The 18,624-nt window shown below is 64.5% G+C and overlaps 1 protein-coding gene across 1 annotated transcript; it reads left to right on the top strand.

The window, feature by feature from the left end:
* The first annotated feature begins 189 nt into the window (after window positions 1-189).
* CAD (carbamoyl-phosphate synthetase 2, aspartate transcarbamylase, and dihydroorotase) lies at window positions 190-18,624 on the top strand. Its single transcript, XM_056125471.1, has 44 exons — window positions 190-342; window positions 488-627; window positions 3,025-3,154; window positions 3,594-3,736; window positions 3,872-4,013; window positions 4,131-4,302; window positions 4,398-4,583; window positions 4,693-4,805; window positions 5,033-5,178; window positions 5,303-5,434; window positions 5,524-5,757; window positions 5,847-6,068; window positions 6,199-6,387; window positions 6,666-6,790; window positions 6,945-7,075; window positions 9,113-9,225; window positions 9,348-9,592; window positions 9,751-9,997; window positions 10,727-10,825; window positions 10,933-11,157; window positions 11,245-11,427; window positions 11,553-11,771; window positions 11,951-12,118; window positions 12,425-12,607; window positions 12,699-12,803; window positions 12,918-13,157; window positions 13,315-13,396; window positions 13,795-13,961; window positions 14,053-14,217; window positions 14,302-14,433; window positions 14,536-14,737; window positions 14,917-15,107; window positions 15,206-15,346; window positions 15,445-15,552; window positions 15,705-15,801; window positions 16,293-16,337; window positions 16,463-16,632; window positions 16,761-16,835; window positions 17,156-17,368; window positions 17,473-17,598; window positions 17,721-17,876; window positions 17,975-18,076; window positions 18,193-18,287; window positions 18,374-18,624. Exons 1-44 carry the CDS (start codon window positions 261-263, stop codon window positions 18,474-18,476), a joined length of 6,684 nt encoding a protein of 2,227 aa, XP_055981446.1. The 5' UTR covers window positions 190-260; the 3' UTR covers window positions 18,477-18,624.

The raw sequence follows: 18,624 nt of genomic DNA, 5'->3' as shown, positions 1-18,624 counted from the left end.
TGGGGCCCGGAGGCGCCCCCCGGGCGGGGAGGGTCCCGGCCCCGCGGGGCGCCCGACCTGCCCGCGCGGCCCCGCCCCCGACGCGGCCCCGCCCCGCACGCCGCCGCCGCCCGCGCCGCCGCAGTGGCCGCCGCCCCGCGCTCCCGGCGCGCTCCCGGCCCCCGCGCTCCCGCCGCCGCCGCCGCGCGCCCAGCCACGTGGACCGGCCGGGCGCGCTGCCCTCACGTGTCTCCAGCATCTGCCGGGGCGAGCGGGCTCCCATGGCGGCCCTGGTGCTGGAGGACGGGTCGGTCCTGCGGGGCCAGCCCTTCGGGGCCGCCGTGTCGACTGCCGGGGAAGTGGGTAAGCCAGCCGGGCCGGCCTGCCCGCCCGGGCCCCGCCGCGCCCCCGCCCGCGCCCCCGCCGCCCCCCGCTCCGGGGCCCGCCCGGCCCCGCGCAGCCCCCGCGGCTCGGGCCCCGCGTCCCCCCCAGCGCCTCTCTCTTGCAGTCTTCCAGACCGGCATGGTGGGCTACCCCGAGGCCCTGACCGACCCGTCCTACAAAGCCCAGATCCTAGTGCTCACCTACCCTCTGATCGGCAACTACGGCATCCCTGCAGACGAAGTGGACCAGTTCGGTCTCAGCAAGGTAGCCGCGCCCAGGCCGCCCGGCCCCACTGTCCCGCGTGGGTCCCCCCGCCGCGCCCCGGAGAGAACAAAGATGCGCGCGGAGCGAGAACTTCCGAGCGCTCCCCCGTCCCCCCCAGGCCGAAGCCCGGCGTCCCGGTTTAGTGAGGCAGGTGCAGGTCGGAGATGAGGACAGAGCTTTCAGGCCACGGGGGTTCCTGGGCAAGGGACAGGGACCGGGGCGCGCCCCTCTGCCAGAGTGCCTGGGCAGGTAGTTCTCCACCTGCTTCTCCGGCGGCTCTTTCTGACGCTGGCTCCGGGGCACAAGTTCTCTGCCCTAGCTCAGAAACCTTGTTTCCTCCAACCGAGGCTTTCGCTGGGCTGCCGCTTGGGAACTTGGAAACCAAGTTGCCTTCGGAGCAATGCGAGTGTTAAACAAGTGAAAACAAGTTAATTGCAGAAGTTTCACCGAAGCCAGCGTTTTCCACAAAGCTCCTTTGGTCCCAGTCCCAGGCCTGCCTTCTTGCTTGTTTGTTTTGTTTTTATTTTCTTTCTCCCTTGAACTCCTGATTTGCCCCTCTAGGCCACGCTTGTTCTTGGAAAGGACACCGGGCCACCCTGAACTGCCCTAGTTTCTGATGCAGCCTGGGTTACTCGAGGTGTTGCACTCTGCAGTGTAGCAGGCTGACAGATTGAGCTGATAAACCTGCAAGACCCGAGGCCCTGGCCCAGCTAGAGGGTTGAGGCAGGAGCTCTTGGAGCCTTCCCCAGTCCAAAGCCATGGGGTGGGCGTGGCCATTCAGCACATTAGCATGCCTGAACCGTGAGGGTCTGCCTTGCCCTTCAGGTACCTACTAAACCGTCTGGCCTGGGACTAGAGCTCAGCCAGAAAGCCTTGCATTCAAACCCAGCTCTTCTCCGCCTCCCCCGCCCCCCCAAAAAAAGTGGGGCCAGAGGGGCCACAGCAATAGTACAGCAAATAGGGCATTTGCCTTGCAAGCTGCTGACCCAGGTTCAATCTCCAGCATCTCATATGGTCCCCTGTCGCCACCAGTAGTGATTCCTGAGTACAGAGAGTGTCACTGGGTGGACCCAAAAACAAAGAATAAAAAAGGTGGGGCCCATGGTACAGCGGGTAAGTGACCTACCGTATTCAACCCTGGTACCCCATATGGAACCCCTGAGCACCGCTGAGTATAGCCGAAGGACAGACCCATTAACTACCTCTTTTTTAAAACGCTGATGTATGATATAAGTTAATTTCCGATTTCAGTTCTTGTTTATTTGGGAGCTACACCCTCAGTGCTCAGGGCTTCTCCTGGCTCTGCACTCAGGAATTATTCCTGACAGGGGTCAGGGGACCATATGGGATGCCTGGGATCAAACTCAAATTGGCCGCGTATGAGAGAAGCACCTTGCCCACTGTAGTCTTGCTCCGACCTACATCTGTTATTTTTAAAAACAAATGCCTTAAGGGGGAGATATAAGTGTATGTGGTTACGAACCCCTATTTTTATTGAGAGAGGTATTGTGTACTTCATTTATCATTGTGGATTCTTTTTGTTTGGTTTTTGGACCATACGTGCAGTGCTCAGGGTTTGCTCCTGCCTCTGTGCTCAGGGTTCACTCTTAGCAGGTCTCCCCATTGGGGGCCATATGGGGTATCTGGGATGAGACCCAGGTCGGCTGCATGCCAAGCAAGCATCCACCTGCTGTACTCATTCTCTCCAGCCCCCTTCACTGTTTAACACAGTGGGTAGGGCGTTTGCCTTGCATGCGGCCGACCCGAGTTTGATTTCTCTGCCCCTCTCCGAGAGCCTGGCAAGCTACCGAGAGTATCTCGCCCGCATGGCAAAGCCTGGCAAGCTACCTGTGACGTATTCAATATGCCACACACAGTAACAAGTCTCACAGTGTTACTGGTGCCCGCTTGAGCAAATGAATGAACACTGGGAGGACAGTGACTAATTTAATCATCTTCACCTCTTGTCAAGATGAGATCCTTAAGTAGCAAGTTAATAGACAGGGAGCCCAGGACTCCTCCCGGGTTATTCCTTTCCCTGGCACCTGCTAGATGCTCAGGATGATCTTGAGAGATCGCCTTGCTTCTGAAGAGTTCGTGGTTCTGGGGGGGAGGTCCCCCCACCCCACCCCACTCCCCCATGCCCAATAATACTGTCTAGCAAGAAAAATTTCAGGGAGTCCTAAGGGGTCTTCACAGCAGAGGACATTCGTGATTTCCGTCTGGGATAAGTAAGAATAATTTGCGCCCCCTCCCCCAGTCATTCATCAGGCTTCTTTGCTGTGTGTGTAGTCTTTCTTTAGGGGGTAAGCAGACGTGTGGTTAGTAAAGGAACGAGCACGGGGAGGCCCCTGGTGGGTGCTGCCCCCGCCCCATGGCACCTCCTTCTGTCCACAGTGGTTCGAGTCCTCAGGGATCCATGTGGCGGGCCTGGTGGTGGGAGAGTGCTGCCCCACGCCCAGCCACTGGAGCGCCGCCCACAGCCTGCATGAGTGGCTGCGTCAGCACGGCATACCCGGCCTGCAAGGTACGTGCCTGGACAGTGCCTGGACAGAAGGGACCGTGGCTAGATGGCGGGGCCCCGCTGGGAGGGGAAGCCGCCACGATGACATTGTGCTCTGCGCTTACCTGGTTCCAGCTGGGGCCTGGGGGGAAGAAAGGGTTGTCCTGGCCAGCCCCCCGCCCCACAGGTGACTTTAAAACCAGTCTTCGAGGCATTTTCCCCTCTGAGTGTCGCGTTCGGTCTGTGCGGGCCCCGTGGTGTTCCCCGGGCACTCCCTTGGGACCCTCAGGGTCCTGATTGCGCTCACCTGTGGGGTTTTCGTGGGAGATTCCTGCCTGGGTATGTGCTTGGCAGTGGGCAGGGGCTGGGGCCCACAGAGCAGCTGCCCCCGTGACGTGGACCTCTGGACCGGACGCGGCTCGGGGTGCGGCCTGGCGCTGCTCACGATGGTACCTTTCCCCAGGTGTGGATACCCGGGAGCTGACCAAGAAGCTGCGTGAACAGGGCTCCCTGCTGGGGAAGCTGGTCCAGGATGGGACGGAGCCTTCCTCCCTGCCCTTCGTGGACCCCAACTCCCGGCCCCTGGTGCCAGAGGTCTCCATTAAGGTACAGAGAGGGTGAGGGCAGGAGCGGCGGGTTTCAGGATCCGAAGGGAGCCGAGGGCCACTCCGCTGGGGCACAGGCGTGAAGAGGCCCGCGGGGAGGCAGTTCTTCCCTCCCTCTCCTCCCTCCCTCCCGCAGGCCCCGCGGGTGTTCAACGCGGGGGGCTCTCCTCGGATCCTTGCCTTGGACTGTGGCCTCAAGTACAACCAGATCCGATGCCTGTGCTCGCGGGGTGCCGAGGTCACCGTGGTCCCGTGGGACCACGCCTTAGACAGCCAGGGTGAGTGGGCGCTGGTCTCCCCCTGCGTCCCATGGCATGATGCCAGGCCGAGGGCTGTGGTGCTTATGGGTCTGAGTCGTCAGTGTTTGACGTCTCTTTATCCTGCCCACGTTCCAGAGTACGAGGGACTTTTCCTGAGTAACGGCCCCGGCGATCCTGCCGCCTATCCCGATGTGGTGTCTGCGCTAGGCCGGGTCCTTTCGGAACCAAATCCCCGGCCCATCTTCGGGATCTGCCTCGGACACCAGCTCTTGGCCTTGGCCATTGGGGCCAAGACGTACAAAATGGGGTGAGACTGGTCGGGAGCGGATGGGCGTGGGGGCCGGGCAGGGTGGAGGGCAGGGGCACCTGACTGACTGGTGGCACGGCCCGCGTCCACGGCAGGTACGGGAACCGAGGCCACAACCAGCCGTGCTTGCTGGCGGGCACTGGGCGCTGCTTTCTGACCTCCCAGAACCACGGGTTTGCAGTGGAGACAGACTCCCTGCCCGCAGGCTGGCTTCCGCTCTTCACCAATGCCAATGACCGCTCCAATGAAGGCCTCGTCCACCATAGCCTGCCCTTCTTCAGGTGAGGGGGCCGGCTCCTCCGGGGGTGGCAGGTGGAAGAGAGAAGCCCCGCACGGCACCCCGTGCCCACACCCGTGCTGACAGGATCGGCGCCCTTGTCCTCTCTCCAGTGTCCAGTTCCACCCAGAGCACCAGGCTGGCCCTTCGGACATGGAGCTGCTCTTTGATATCTTCCTGGAGACTGTGAATGCAGCCAAGGCCGGAAACCCTGGGGGCCAGACAGGTAAAGCATTGGGGAGGCACGGTGATGGAGACAAGGGTGGCACCTGGGCTGGGCATCAGATGCCCAGGACATGTGCCTGTTTGAGAGGCATCGAGGTACCAAGCAAAGTCTCCACTTAGGGAAGACCAGTGAAACCTGTGTGTGTGTGTGTGTGCGCGCGCGCGTGCGCGCGCACACACATGTCCATCCATCCCTCAGGATATTCCAACTGTCTCTTGCCTCCACAGTTCGAGAGCGGCTGACCGAGCGCCTCTGCCCCCCTGGGAGTCCCACTCCTGGCTCGGGGCTCCCTCCCCCCCGGAAGGTCCTGATCCTGGGCTCGGGAGGTCTGTCCATCGGCCAAGCGGGCGAGTTCGACTACTCTGGCTCTCAGGTAGCACACCCGGCCCTGCTCTTTGCAGGGTGACCTGATACCGTTGGTGTTAGGGAGCCTGGCGGGGTGTGGGTTGGGGAGGTGGGACTGAGCAAAACCCACTTGCCCCGCATTCCACCCCCAGGCGATCAAGGCCCTGAAGGAGGAGAACATCCAGACCCTGCTGATCAACCCCAACATAGCCACGGTGCAGACGTCCCAGGGGCTGGCCGACAAGGTGTACTTCCTGCCTATCACCCCACACTACGTCACACAGGTAAGAGTCCCTGGCGCGAGTGTCACCCCCGACTCCCCCTCAAATCTGAGCACACTCGCTCACCGTGGGGGGCCTCTCTCCCCACCCAGGTGATCCGTAATGAGCGCCCCGATGGCGTGCTGCTGACATTCGGTGGCCAGACGGCTCTGAACTGCGGGGTGGAGCTGACCAAGGCCGGGGTGCTGGCTCGGTATGGGGTGCGCGTCCTGGGTACGCCCGTGGAGACCATCGAGCTGACCGAGGACCGACGGGCCTTCGCAGCCCGGATGGCAGAGATCGGGGAGCACGTGGCCCCCAGCGAGGCGGCGAACTCCCTGGAGCAGGTGCGGCCCTGGGGAGGAGGGTCGCATTCCCCAGGCGCCAGCCCACCCTGCCCCTGCCCCTGACGCACCGGCCACTGTCCCTGCCTCAGGCCCAGGCCGCCGCGGAACGCCTAGGCTACCCGGTGCTGGTGCGCGCCGCCTTCGCCCTGGGGGGCCTGGGCTCCGGCTTCGCCTCCAACAAGGAGGAGCTGTCGGCGCTGGTGGCGCCCGCGTTCGCCCACACCAGCCAGGTGCTGGTCGACAAGTCCCTGAAGGGCTGGAAGGAGATCGAGTACGAGGTGGTGAGAGACGCCTACGGCAACTGTGTCACGGTAAGAGGCAGCAGGGGCCAGCAGCATCCCCTCCCCCACCCCCAGGTGGGGTGGGTGACCCCAGAGGTGACACCAGCCTGGGGTGCTGCTTCCCGCCCCCTGGCTACCCCTTCCGTGCCCCGCCCCACAGGTGTGCAATATGGAGAACTTGGACCCCCTGGGCATCCACACCGGCGAGTCCATCGTGGTCGCGCCCAGCCAGACGCTGAACGACAGGGAGTACCAGCTGCTGCGGCAGACGGCCATCAAGGTCACGCAGCACCTGGGGGTCGTCGGGGAGTGCAACGTGCAGTATGCCCTGAACCCCGAGTCGGAGCAGGTGAGCCGGGGGCTTTGCCTCGCGTTCAGGCCACGGTTGTCTCTGTCGCGTCCTGCCTGTCTGGGCAGAGGGCTGTGTCTGCTCCCCTCTCCCTCCCTGTCTAGCTTCTGCTTGGGTCCCACCCTGCTGGGCGCTTGTGAGCACCTCTGGGTATGTGTCGGGGTCCAAGCACTCAGCCTCCTCCTGTCCCGGCATGTGCTTGAAGCCGCCACCCCTGTTCCTGGGCCCGTCTGCCCTTCCCGGGAGCTGCGGGCAGACAACCACTGCTTCTCCCACAGTATTATATCATCGAGGTCAACGCCAGGCTCTCGCGCAGCTCCGCCCTGGCCAGTAAGGCCACGGGCTACCCACTGGCCTACGTGGCAGCCAAGCTGGCTCTGGGCATCCCGCTGCCCGAGCTCAGGTACGTGGGCTGAAAAGGGGCGGGGTGGGGAGGACGGAGGCAAGGAGAGAGGCAGGGAGCGGAGAAGATGCCCGAGGATGGGAGGGGAGCAGGATCGCGGCCTGGTGTGCTGGCTGGACGGAACAGTCTGGAAATTCCCCGCTGACGTCTCCAGGAACTCGGTGACGGGGGGCACCGCAGCCTTTGAGCCCAGCCTGGACTACTGTGTGGTCAAGGTCCCACGCTGGGACCTCAGCAAGTTCCTGCGTGTCAGCACCAAGATCGGGAGCTGCATGAAGAGTGTCGGTGAGCGAGCTGGGCCCCCCCACACACCCCCACCAAGGGGGCCCCTGGCTGGGCCGTGGCTTGGAGAGGGGGGGTGGGCGGCTGCCCCCTGCTGCCAAGTCAGGGTCAAGAGCCTGCGGGCTCCCATTTTACATGGGAACCCACCGAGGCACAGTCCAGAGCTGAAGATTTAGCCCAGCTCCAAGCGACATCCAGTCACTGTGGGGCCCGACCTACCGTCGGTGAGGCCGGTTCCATGAGCTCAGGCCACAGCGTGTCACATCCTCCTGGCCAGGCTTTTGACCACAGTGACCTTTTGTTCTCTGCACTCGGTTAAGTGCCACGGTTGGGGACTCAGCTGCGGCCTCTCCCCGCCAATCGTCTCCATCCGCGCTGGCGCCCTGCCAGTTCCCCGGGCGCCTGCCTCTCTGGGCCCTTCTGTGGCCCTGGGAAGGTTTTTTTACTTTGGGTCTCTTGTGCCATCAGAGCAGGGCAGGGAAGTGGACAGGCCCAGGTCACAGAGGGCGCTGAAGTGGGTCCAAGCATGCCCTTGGACTGTCCATGGGAACGTTCTGGCTACACAAGCACAGCTCTGTCCCGGGGGTCGCCCATGTCAAGGGGACAGGGACCCGCAGGGGTCCCGGGTGCCAGAGAGAGCACTGCGGTGGCCTTCAGCTCAGTTTGATGTTTCAGAAACCTGAAAAGACTGCCAGCTTGTTCCTTCTGGAGATGAATTTCTGCTACATGAAAATTTAATAAACATGGGAATGGAGCCATAATTAAGTTGTGACTAAAAGAAATGAATTGAAAAAAGGACAAAGATTGATTCCTGGATGAGACACTTAAATGTTTGATGTCTCGAAGGATTCTTAGATCTTTTTAGAAAACTGAAACTTTATTTTATTTTTTTAAATTTTTGGTTTGGACGCCACACCTATGGGTGCTCAGGGCTTCCTCCTGGCTCTGTGTTCAGGGACCATATGGCACCCAGGGGTCGAAACCGGTCACATAGAAGGCAAGTGCCTTACCCGGGTGTACTGTCACTCCAGTCCCTGAGACTTTAATTATGTGAGCTACTTGAGCTGTTCAGAATTGGGACAGGCAGTCTTAAGTTCACTATAACTTCGTTACCCGGGTAGGGACTTTATAGATATCCGTATACATAGTTTGGATAGTTTTTCAGGTCTATAGATGCATGTACATGTGTCTTGTGTGCGTGCAAACAAGTTTGTAAGGTTTCCCTACATACTTGTTTGTAGGGAAACAAGTTGCTCAAAATAATCACGCTACACAGGAATTGAACAAAATGACTACGTAGAAGCAGTTTGCTTCATGATAAGTTTCAGCATCTGAGCAGTTAAACATTTTCTTCTTTTTGGCAACGTTCAGCATTGCCAGAGGCCACACCCCGACTCTGTTTTGGGGGTACCAGGTAGTGCCAGGAGTCAAACCACCCAGATTAACACTTGAGAGTTAAGTGTTCTCCCGCACACAAGCACCCCCACCTCACAGTTATGTGGAGACAAAATGTGCTCGTGAGGAGGGGATATGGGCGGGAAGATACTGTGGCACTGTGGATCGTGTGTGAGCTGTGCTCGTGTCTGAGCTCTCCCGGGAAAGAGACTCCAGGAAGAAGTGTTCTGTGCCAGTGGTTATGAATGGGACCCTCTGTGGGTGAGGCAGAGAGTAGGGAGGCCATCCTCCCATTACCCAAGGGATTTTTTTTTTGGGGGGGGGAGTCACACCTGCTGATGCTCCTGGCTCTGCACTCAGGTTACTCCTGGCTCTGCACTCAGGAATTACTCCTGGTGGTGCTCAGGGGATCATATGGGATGCTGGGAATCAAATCTGGATTGGTCACATGCAAGGCAAACACCCTACCCACTGTGCTATCGCTCCAGCCCCCACCCAAGGGGTATTAAATGAAGTCTGAAGGATGAGCCAGGTACCCAGTGGTGTCCCCTGAGCACGGGCAGAGCCAGCCGTGGACTCACTGCATTTCTGAGCTGCAGGAAGTCCCCCGAGGCTGGCCCTCAGCGCTCGCATCCTGTTCCTCAGGTGAGGTCATGGGCATTGGGCGTTCCTTCGAGGAGGCCTTCCAGAAAGCTCTGCGCATGGTGGACGAGAACTGTCTGGGCTTCGATCACACCGTCAAGCCAGTCAGCGACATGGTAAGTGCTGCCGACGCGCCAATCTTTCAGGAGTTGGAGGAGGGCCTGTGACGGGGTGGGGGGGGTTTACCAGACCCGCCACCACCCCCCACCACCTGTCCCTCTGGCCTCGTCCCCGCTAGGAGCTGGAGACGCCAACCGATAAGCGGATCTTCGTGGTGGCTGCTGCCCTGTGGGCCGGCTACTCGGCGGAGCGCCTGTACGAGCTCACGCGCATCGACCGCTGGTTCCTGCACCGCATGAAGCGCATCATCGCGCACGCTCAGCTGCTGGAACAGCACCGGGGCCAGCCGCTGCCCCCCGACCTGCTGCACCAGGCCAAGCGCCTGGGCTTCTCCGACAAGCAGATCGCGCTGGCCGTTCAGAGGTCAGTGACAGCTGGGTCGGGGGGGGGGCGGGGCGCCCAGTCTGGGCACAGAGAGTGCTGGTAGCGCTGCTGGCTCCTTCCCAGGACATGGGGGTGATTGCACCCCGCTGCTCGGCCTGCACCCCGGGCCCGCGTGCTGAGAGCCCCGTCCTCTTCAGCACAGAGCTGGCCGTTCGCAAGCTGCGCCAGGAGCTGGGGATCTGCCCGGCCGTGAAGCAGATTGACACGGTGGCGGCCGAGTGGCCGGCCCAGACAAACTACCTGTACCTGACGTATGGCGGCACCACCCACGACCTCACCTTCCGGTCCCCTCACGTGCTGGTCCTGGGCTCCGGGGTCTACCGCATCGGCTCCAGCGTGGAGTTCGACTGGTGCGCCGTGGGCTGCATCCAGCAGCTCCGGAAGGTGCGGACCCCATGCTCGGCCTGTGTGTGCGTCTGCCCGGCCCCCTCCACCCCCTGCTGCCGCCCCTCCTGTTACCCGGTCCCTCTCTCCCACCCCCTCCTTTTCTCCATTGTTGTTGCTGCGCAAACACGCCCGGCTGTGGCTGGCTTTTGTTTATTTTGGGTGTGGGTTTTGTTGAGGTTTTATTGTCTTTGTTCTGGGGGCCACACCTGGCAGTGCTCAGGGCTCCCTCCTGGCTCTGAGCTTAGGAATTAGCCTCTTGCAAGGCCAACACCCTCCTTGCCCGCCGTCCTTTGAGCTGTGATCCTCACTCGGGCCCACACACCAGGCTCCATTCACACTCAGCCACGGTGCTCAGAGACCCACTCGAGCCATACTTCCTGGCCACGAAATTTGCACCTCTTTTTAGTGGGGGCTAGCACCCCTTTTGCTGGTGCTTATACACAATGGCTGCTTGCTTCTGGTAAGTGCTTGGACTGCCGGGGGCCACCAAGAGCAGAGCTTCTGGGATCATGCTGGGTACATGTGGGACTCCAAGAATTCAAACTCATGACCGTGGACTTGTAAGGCAGGTGCTGTAAGCCATTGCTACTAGTATGGCCCTACCCCGGTGTCTGTTACGGGACTCCCGGTAGGGAGGGTTCCCTTAGGCCCCTCCGGTGGCCCTGAGCAACTCACCCGGCCCGCTGAGCGGGGCACTCTGAAGTCCGGGCGACCACCTCGTTACAGATGGGGTATAAGACCATCATGGTGAACTACAACCCCGAGACAGTCAGCACCGACTATGACATGTGTGACCGACTCTACTTCGATGAGATTTCCTTCGAGGTAACGGCCCCCATGAGCCCGGGTGGGAGATGCCTGGCGGTTGGGGAGCCGTGAGCAGGCCCGGGACCCACTAGTCCCTCGCCGTGTGTCTCCGCCCTGCCCGGCAGGTGGTGATGGACATCTATGAGCTGGAGAGCCCCGAGGGCGTGATCCTGTCCATGGGTGGGCAGCTGCCCAACAACATGGCCATGGCCCTGCATCGGCAACAGTGCCGGGTCCTGGGCACCTCGCCCGAGGCCATCGACTCTGCCGAGAACCGTTTCAAGTTCTCCCGGCTCCTGGACACCATCGGCATCAGCCAGCCCCAGTGGCGGGAGCTCAGTGATCTCGAGGTGGGCCGGGCCTGGGGCGGGGCGGGGGCGTGTGGGGCTGCCAGGGCGGGCCAGAGGGACCAACGGCTTGGCCTCCCATGCCCGCAGTCTGCCCGCCAGTTCTGCCAGACGGTGGGGTACCCCTGCGTAGTGCGGCCCTCCTACGTGCTGAGCGGGGCGGCCATGAACGTGGCCTACACGGACGGGGACCTGGAGCGCTTCCTGAGCAGCGCGGCCGCGGTCTCCAAGGAGCACCCCGTGGTCATCTCCAAGTTCATCCAGGAGGCCAAGGTGGGAGTTGGCGGGCAGGCACAGGACTGGCGACGCCAGAGGAGGAGGCGCCGGGTGGGGGGGAGCAGTAGCGGACAAGATGGCTCTGGCCTCCAGCACCTTGTCCTGTGCCGCCCGTCCCCCAGGAGATTGACGTGGACGCCGTGGCCTGCGATGGCGTGGTGGCGGCCATCGCCATCTCAGAACACGTGGAGAACGCAGGCGTGCATTCGGGCGACGCCACGCTGGTCACCCCGCCCCAGGACATCACCCCCAAGACCCTGGAGCGCATCAAGGCTATCGTGCACGCCGTGGGCCAGGAGCTGCAGGTCACAGGGCCCTTCAACCTGCAGCTCATCGCCAAGGTCAGTGACGGGGCCGTGGGGAGGGGAGCGGTCAGCACTGGGGCAGCAGGGCCCCTGGGTTTGTGTTGGTCGGACCAACACCCCCACACGCAGCGGTGGGCGAAGGGGGGGAGTTGCGTCCACGGCATGGTTTCCACCTCCCAAAGAGCGGGAGGCCTGACCCCGCCTCTGTGCTCCAGGACGACCAGCTGAAGGTCATCGAGTGCAACGTGCGCGTCTCTCGCTCCTTCCCGTTCGTCTCCAAGACCCTCGGGGTGGACCTCGTGGCCCTGGCCACGCAGGTCATCATGGGGGAAGAAGTGGAGCCCGTGGGGCTCATGACTGGCTCCGGCGTAGTGGGAGTGAAGGTGAGGAGCGAGGAGGGGAACCCAGGGCGAGGGGTCAGAGGCGGGGATCTGAGGGCCCTTCTCCCTCGGGCACACCTGTGGCTGGGGTGTGGCTCCCAGAGGGGCCGGGGCAGCTTGAGGGAGTGGACTGGAGGATGGGCAGGACATGAGCATGGCAGGACCTGGGGCCAGGGAAGAGCAACGCTTGTAGAATTTGGAGCCGCCACTGTGCCCTGGCGTGGGGACCCAGCCGAGGGGACGTGACGGGCACTTCAGGAAGGGAGTTGCCCCCTCATGCCTCGCCCCCTGCCCCCTCCCATCCCCCAGGTGCCCCAGTTCTCCTTCTCCCGCTTGGCGGGGGCTGACGTGGTGCTGGGCGTGGAGATGACCAGCACGGGGGAGGTGGCGGGCTTCGGGGAGAGCCGCTGCGAGGCCTACCTCAAGGCCATGCTGAGCACGGGCTTCAAGATCCCCAAGAAGAACATCCTGCTGACCATCGGCAGCTACAAGGTGTGAGGGGCAGAGTCCCCACAGGCGCGGAGGGAGGCGGGTGAGCTGCCCCTTCGCCGTGGAGATGGACGGTGTGGTCTTCCGCCTCCAGAACAAGAGCGAGCTGCTCCCGACGGTGCGGCTGCTGGAGAGCCTGGGCTATAGCCTCTACGCCAGCCTGGGCACCGCCGACTTCTACACCGCGCACGGCGTCAAGGTGCAACACCCTCTACCCCTGCCATCACCCTCCCAACACTCGGCTGGTTGCCGACACTCGGCTCGGGGAAACCTCCCTCGGGCTGGCCCACCTGACCCCGCCTCTGCGCCGCAGATCACCGCCGTGGACTGGCACTTCGAGGAGGCGGTGGACGGTGAGTGCCCACCGCAGCGCAGCATCTTGGAGCAGCTGGCCGAGAACCACTTCGAGCTGGTGATCAACTTGTCCATGCGGGGCGCAGGGGGCCGGCGCCTCTCCTCCTTCGTCACCAAGGGCTACCGCACCCGGCGCCTGGCCGCCGACTTCTCCGTGCCCCTCATCATCGACATCAAGTGCACCAAGCTCTTTGTGGAGGTGAGGAGGCCGGGCGTGTCGGGTGGTGGGCAGGTGCGGGGAGTGCCCACGGCCCAAAACCCTCCCTGGGTGGGACCCTGCAATCCGGGTTGCCCTCCACGATTTGAAGCTGAGCCCGGGGTGTGCTTCCCCCAACTCTCTCCCCCGCCCCCGGCAGGCCCTGGGCCAGATCGGGCCGGCGCCCCCCATGAAGGTGCACGTGGACTGCATGACCTCCCGGAAGCTCGTGCGGCTCCCTGGTGAGTGCTCCCTGCTGAACACTCCTCCCCAGCGATTGTGCTCCTCGGGGTCCGCGCACAAGCCAGCGTTTGGGCTGATGCCCGGGTGTGGTGGGAGAAAGTGGACAGCCGTGTATTGTAGGGTCTTCACTGCCATCCCTTGGCCTCCTCTCCCTGCAGCACACGCTGCTGCTTTTCCAACAAGCGCTGCTCACCTCTGCCTCTTCCTCTCAGCCCTTGGGGGTGGGGAGGGGCTGGGCCAGGGGCCACTCACAGCTGTGCTTGTGCACTCTCCTGGTGTTGCACGGGGGACCGTGAGGTTCTGGTCTTGAGCTGGGGATTGGCCATATACAGGGCCGGTGCCATCGGCCCCCACGCCCTCTCTTAGCCCCGCTGACCTCGCCCGCCTGTGCCCCCAGGCTTGATTGACGTGCATGTGCACCTGCGGGAGCCGGGTGGGACGCACAAGGAGGACTTTGCATCGGGCACCGCCGCAGCCCTGGCCGGGGGCGTCACCATGGTGTGCGCCATGCCCAACACCTGGCCCCCCATCACCGACGCCCCCGCCTTGTCCCTGGCCCAGAAGGTGAGGGAGGAGCCTGCCCTTCCCCACGTCCCACCCCCACCCCCTGCCTGGCTGGAGCCCACGGGCCTTCTCTCCCCTGCACCGCCTGCAGTTGGCAGAGGCCGGTGCCCGCTGCGACTACGCTTTGTTCCTCGGGGCCTCGGCGGATAATGCGGGCACCTTGGGCCCCGTGGCCGGCTCGGCCGCGGGGCTGAAACTCTACCTCAACGAGACCTTCTCTGAGTTGCGGCTGGACAGCGTGGCCCAATGGATGGAGGTAGGGGCCGGGCTCGCCCCGCGGGGAGGGCCAAGGGAGGGGACCACGCATGCTGAGTCAGCCCCCGGTGTCCACCCACCCCAGCACTTCGAGACGTGGCCGGCCCACCTGCCCATCGTGGCCCATGCCGAGCGGCAGACCCTGGCGGCCGTGCTCATGGTGGCCCAGCTGACGCAGCGCCCGGTGCACATCTGCCACGTGGCCCGGAAGGAGGAGGTGAGGGGGGTGTCCAGCCCCCACGCTGCGAGCTGGGGGGCTGGGGGAGCAGGGAGCCCTGGGGGGCGGGCCCAGAGGCATCACCTCTCGCGCGGTCCCCAGATCCTCCTGATCAAGGCTGCCAAGGCCCGGGGGCTGCCCGTGACATGTGAGGTGGCACCCCACCACCTCTTCCTGAGCCGGGATGACCTGGAACGCCTGGGGCCGGGCAAGGCTGAGGTGCGGCCCGAGCTGGGCACACGCCAGGACGTGGAGGCCCTGTGGGAGAACATGGCCATCATCGACTGCTTCGCCTCGGACCACGGTGAGGGCCTGGAGGTGTCCTCCTGGGGGGACGCTGGGTGGGAGGGGTGGGGCAGGGCTGGCTGGTGGGGTGGGGCTAGGGATGACAGGGGCGGGGCTGGCGGGTGGGGTGGGGCCAGGGAGGTCCGGGGCGGGGCCAGGAAGACGGGGCGGGGCTCAGGGCCTCTCTGTTCCCCCCAGCGCCCCACACCGTGAAGGAGAAGTGCGGGCCGCGGCCGCCGCCCGGCTTCCCAGGCCTGGAGACCATGCTGCCGCTGCTGCTGACGGCCGTGAGCGAGGGCCGCCTGGGCCTGGACGACCTGCTGCAGCGCCTGCACCACAACCCCCGCCGCATCTTCCACCTGCCCCCGCAGGAGGACACCTACGTGGAGGTGGGCCGGGGTGGGGGCCTCTCGGGAGGGACTGGGGGGACGGGGGGGGGGGCAGCGGGGGGGGAGTTCCCCGGCATGACCCCTGTGGCCCCACGTAGGTGGACCTGGAGCACGAGTGGACGGTCCCCAGTCACATGCCCTTCTCCAAAGCACGCTGGACGCCCTTCGAAGGGCAGAAGCTGAAGGGCACCGTGCGCCGCGTGGTCCTGCGAGGGGAAGTGGCCTACATTGACGGGCAGGTGCGCAGTCCCGCGGCCCCCCCTTGTGCCGGCGGGAGGCAGTCTGACACCCCGCTCAACTGGCCGCTCACCCCATGCCCATGGCCTTCCCATCACAGGTCCTGGTGCCCCCAGGCTACGGACAGGATGTGCGCAAATGGCCTCAGGGAGTCGTGCCCCAGCCCCCGCCCCCCGCCCCCGCCCCTGCCGCCAGTGAGATTTCCACGGTGAGTGCTGCTCCACGGGAGGCTCAGTTATGGGAACCAGGTGCTTGTCTCAATCCTTCAACTCCCTGCCGCACTCTCGGAGTGTCCTGACACCCCAAAGTGACCTGTGGAGGGGGTGACCACAGGTCCTCGCATGCGCTCTCTCTCCCCAGACACCCGAGAGGCCCCGCCGCAGCACCCCGGGGCTTCCGGAGAGCCGCTTCCACCTGCCACCTCGGATCCACCGAGCCTCCGATCCTGGTCTGCCTGGTAAGAGCCGGGGCCACACGCCCCACTTCCCCACGGGGCAGGGAGCCGCTTCCTCGTGGTCCCAGATGGATGGGCTGGGCCCTCTCCATCCTCCCCTCCCGGGCCTTCGTGGCAGGATCCTCCCCGGGGGGCTGCCCCTGGGCTGCTTCTCACAGCCCTTTCTTGTCGTGGGCAGCTGTGTTCCTCTGCCCAGGAGCCAGGACCCCGCGGGGCAGCAGAGTGTGGGGTAAATCCAGGTTGCCGTGGGTGTGAGCCTGGCCACCCGCTTGCCTCGGGTCACCTTTGGGCTGGGGGTCTGCGGGTGGGGGCAGGAAGACCCCGGAAGTCACATGCCTGTCCTCAGCACTGCGTGGCCTTCTTGCTCCCCCCCATCCCTGGACCGGCTGTCGCGTGGTGTGTGTTGGTTTGACACGTGCACTGGGGTGCAGAGGGTGGTATGGGGGCCGCAGCCACAAACTGGCTGACATCTGCCTCACGTGGCCCCTTTGCAGCCGAGGAGCCAAAGGAAAAGTCCTCCCGGAAGGTGGCTGAGCCGGGTGAGCCATCCCGCCCTCCCCCCCCATACACACACACACACACACACACACACACATGCACCCGTCATCTGGGGACCCCAGGGAGGAATTCTGACCCGTCTCTCCTGCCCCATCCTCCCCTGCAGAGCTGACGGGCACCCCGGACAGTGCCTGCTACCCTCCACCACCAGTACCTAGACAGGCATCGCCCCAGAACTTGGGGGCCCCGGGCCTGCTGCACCCCCAAACCTCACCCCTGCTGCACTCACTAGTGGGCCAGCATATCCTGTCTGTCCAGCAGTTCACCAAGGACCAGGTGCTGTGGGTGGAGGTGTGGGAGCGAGGAGGGCCCCCCTCCCCCCACCCCAGGAGTTTCGAGGACCCCCCCCCACCGTCGGGGCTGGGGGCCCGGTGCTGATGGGGCTGGCGGTGGTTCTGCCTTAGATGTCTCACCTCTTCAATGTGGCGCACACGCTGCGGATGATGGTACAGAAGGAGCGGAGCCTGGACATACTCAAGGTCAGGGGCTGCCTGGGCGCCTGGGCGGGGCTGGAGCCCCGGGGCGGGGCTGGGGCGGGGCTGCCGTGGTCTGGGGCCTCCCTCGGGCCGCACAGAGGGCCCTGCCTTCACCCCCAGGCTGTTAGGGAATCCCAAGCACTGCACCCCCCCCCCCCATCTGCTCCCAATTCCCGGGTGATGGGCCCGCAGGGACGCGCGGGTGTTTCCCTCCCTGCCCTGCGTGGAGGCCGCACCGCAGCAACCGGGGTGGCAGGGGCAGGGCGGGGCGCTGGAGCGGGGGTGTCGGGGCGCTGCCCTCAGCGCCCCTGTCCTGCATCCAGGGCAAGGTGATGGCCTCCATGTTCTACGAGGTGAGCACGCGGACCAGCAGCTCCTTCGCCGCGGCCATGGCCCGGCTGGGCGGCGCCGTGCTCAGCTTCTCGGAGGCCACGTCGTCCGTGCAGAAGGGCGAGTCCCTGGCCGACTCGGTGCAGACCATGAGCTGCTACGCCGACGTGGTGGTGCTTCGCCACCCCCAGCCCGGCGCCGTGGAGGTGCGGAGGGGCGCGGGGTCCGGGAGGGCCGGGCGCAGGGCGTGCGTGGGGGGTGCCCCGGGGCCCGGCCTGCCGAGATCCTCCAGCCCCCGCCGTGCCCACAGCTGGCAGCCAAGCACTGCCGGAGGCCAGTGATCAACGCGGGCGACGGCGTGGGCGAGCACCCCACGCAGGCGCTCCTGGACATCTTCACCATCCGTGAGGAGCTGGGCACCGTCAACGGCATGACGGTGAGGCCCCGCAGGGCTGCTGCGGGAGAGGGAGGGCAGGGAGGCCGGGAAGACCCCCTCCCGTCCCCCTCCGGAGGTTCTCGGTGCGGGCCGGGCCTGACGACACACCCTCACTCCCCCAGATCACCATGGTGGGCGACCTGAAGCACGGGCGCACGGTGCACTCGCTGGCCTGCCTGCTCACGCAGTACCGCGTCAGCCTGCGCTACGTGGCGCCCCCCGGCCTGCACATGCCCGCCAGCGTGCGCGCCTTCGTGGCCTCCCGGGGCACCAAGCAGGTGAGTCCGGGCGGCCCCGCGGGTCCCTGGGCGCGGGTGGGGCCCCTCCACCGCCGCCACACCCTGCCCTGTGCCCTCTGCCCTCCGCCCCCCTGCAGGAGGAGTTTGAGAGCATCGAGGAGGCGCTGCCCGACACCGACGTGCTCTACATGACCCGGATCCAGAAGGAGCGTTTCGGCTCCGCGCAGGAGTATGAGGCCGTGAGTCTGGGGCCCGCGGGAATGGGGGTCCTGGGATGGGGGAGGGGGCAGCGTGGCGGGGGCTCTGCTCCCGCTCCCTCTGCCCAGGGCGCCCATGGGCCTCGTCCTCCTCGCAGTGCTTCGGCCAGTTCATCCTCACCCCCCACATCATGACCCGGGCCAAGAAGAAGATGGTGGTCATGCACCCCATGCCCCGCGTCAACGAGATCAGGTGAGCGGGCAGCCAGGTGGTAGGCAGGCTACGGCCAGAGCTCTCCGCAGGGGCTGACCACACTCTCTCCATCTGTCCTTCGGCAGCGTGGAAGTGGACTCCGACCCCCGGGCCGCCTACTTCCGCCAGGCCGAGAACGGCATGTACATCCGCATGGCCCTGCTAGCCACCGTGCTGGGCCGCTTCTAGGCCGGTGCCCCCCACGGGGGCAGCCCACAGGGCACCTTACACCCACTCGCTCGGGCCTGGGACACAGGGCCCGGTCACCCCACCCCCCCTTGCCACGCCTCCCACCTGTACAGTCACTTTTGTACCGACCCAATAAAGCTGAATTGTC

This window comes from Sorex fumeus, unplaced genomic scaffold (assembly GCF_029834395.1).
Source record: "Sorex fumeus unplaced genomic scaffold, SorFum_2.1 ptg000006l, whole genome shotgun sequence".
Lineage (NCBI taxonomy): Eukaryota > Metazoa > Chordata > Mammalia > Eulipotyphla > Soricidae > Sorex > Sorex fumeus.
This window is presented reverse-complemented; position numbering and strand designations above follow the sequence as displayed.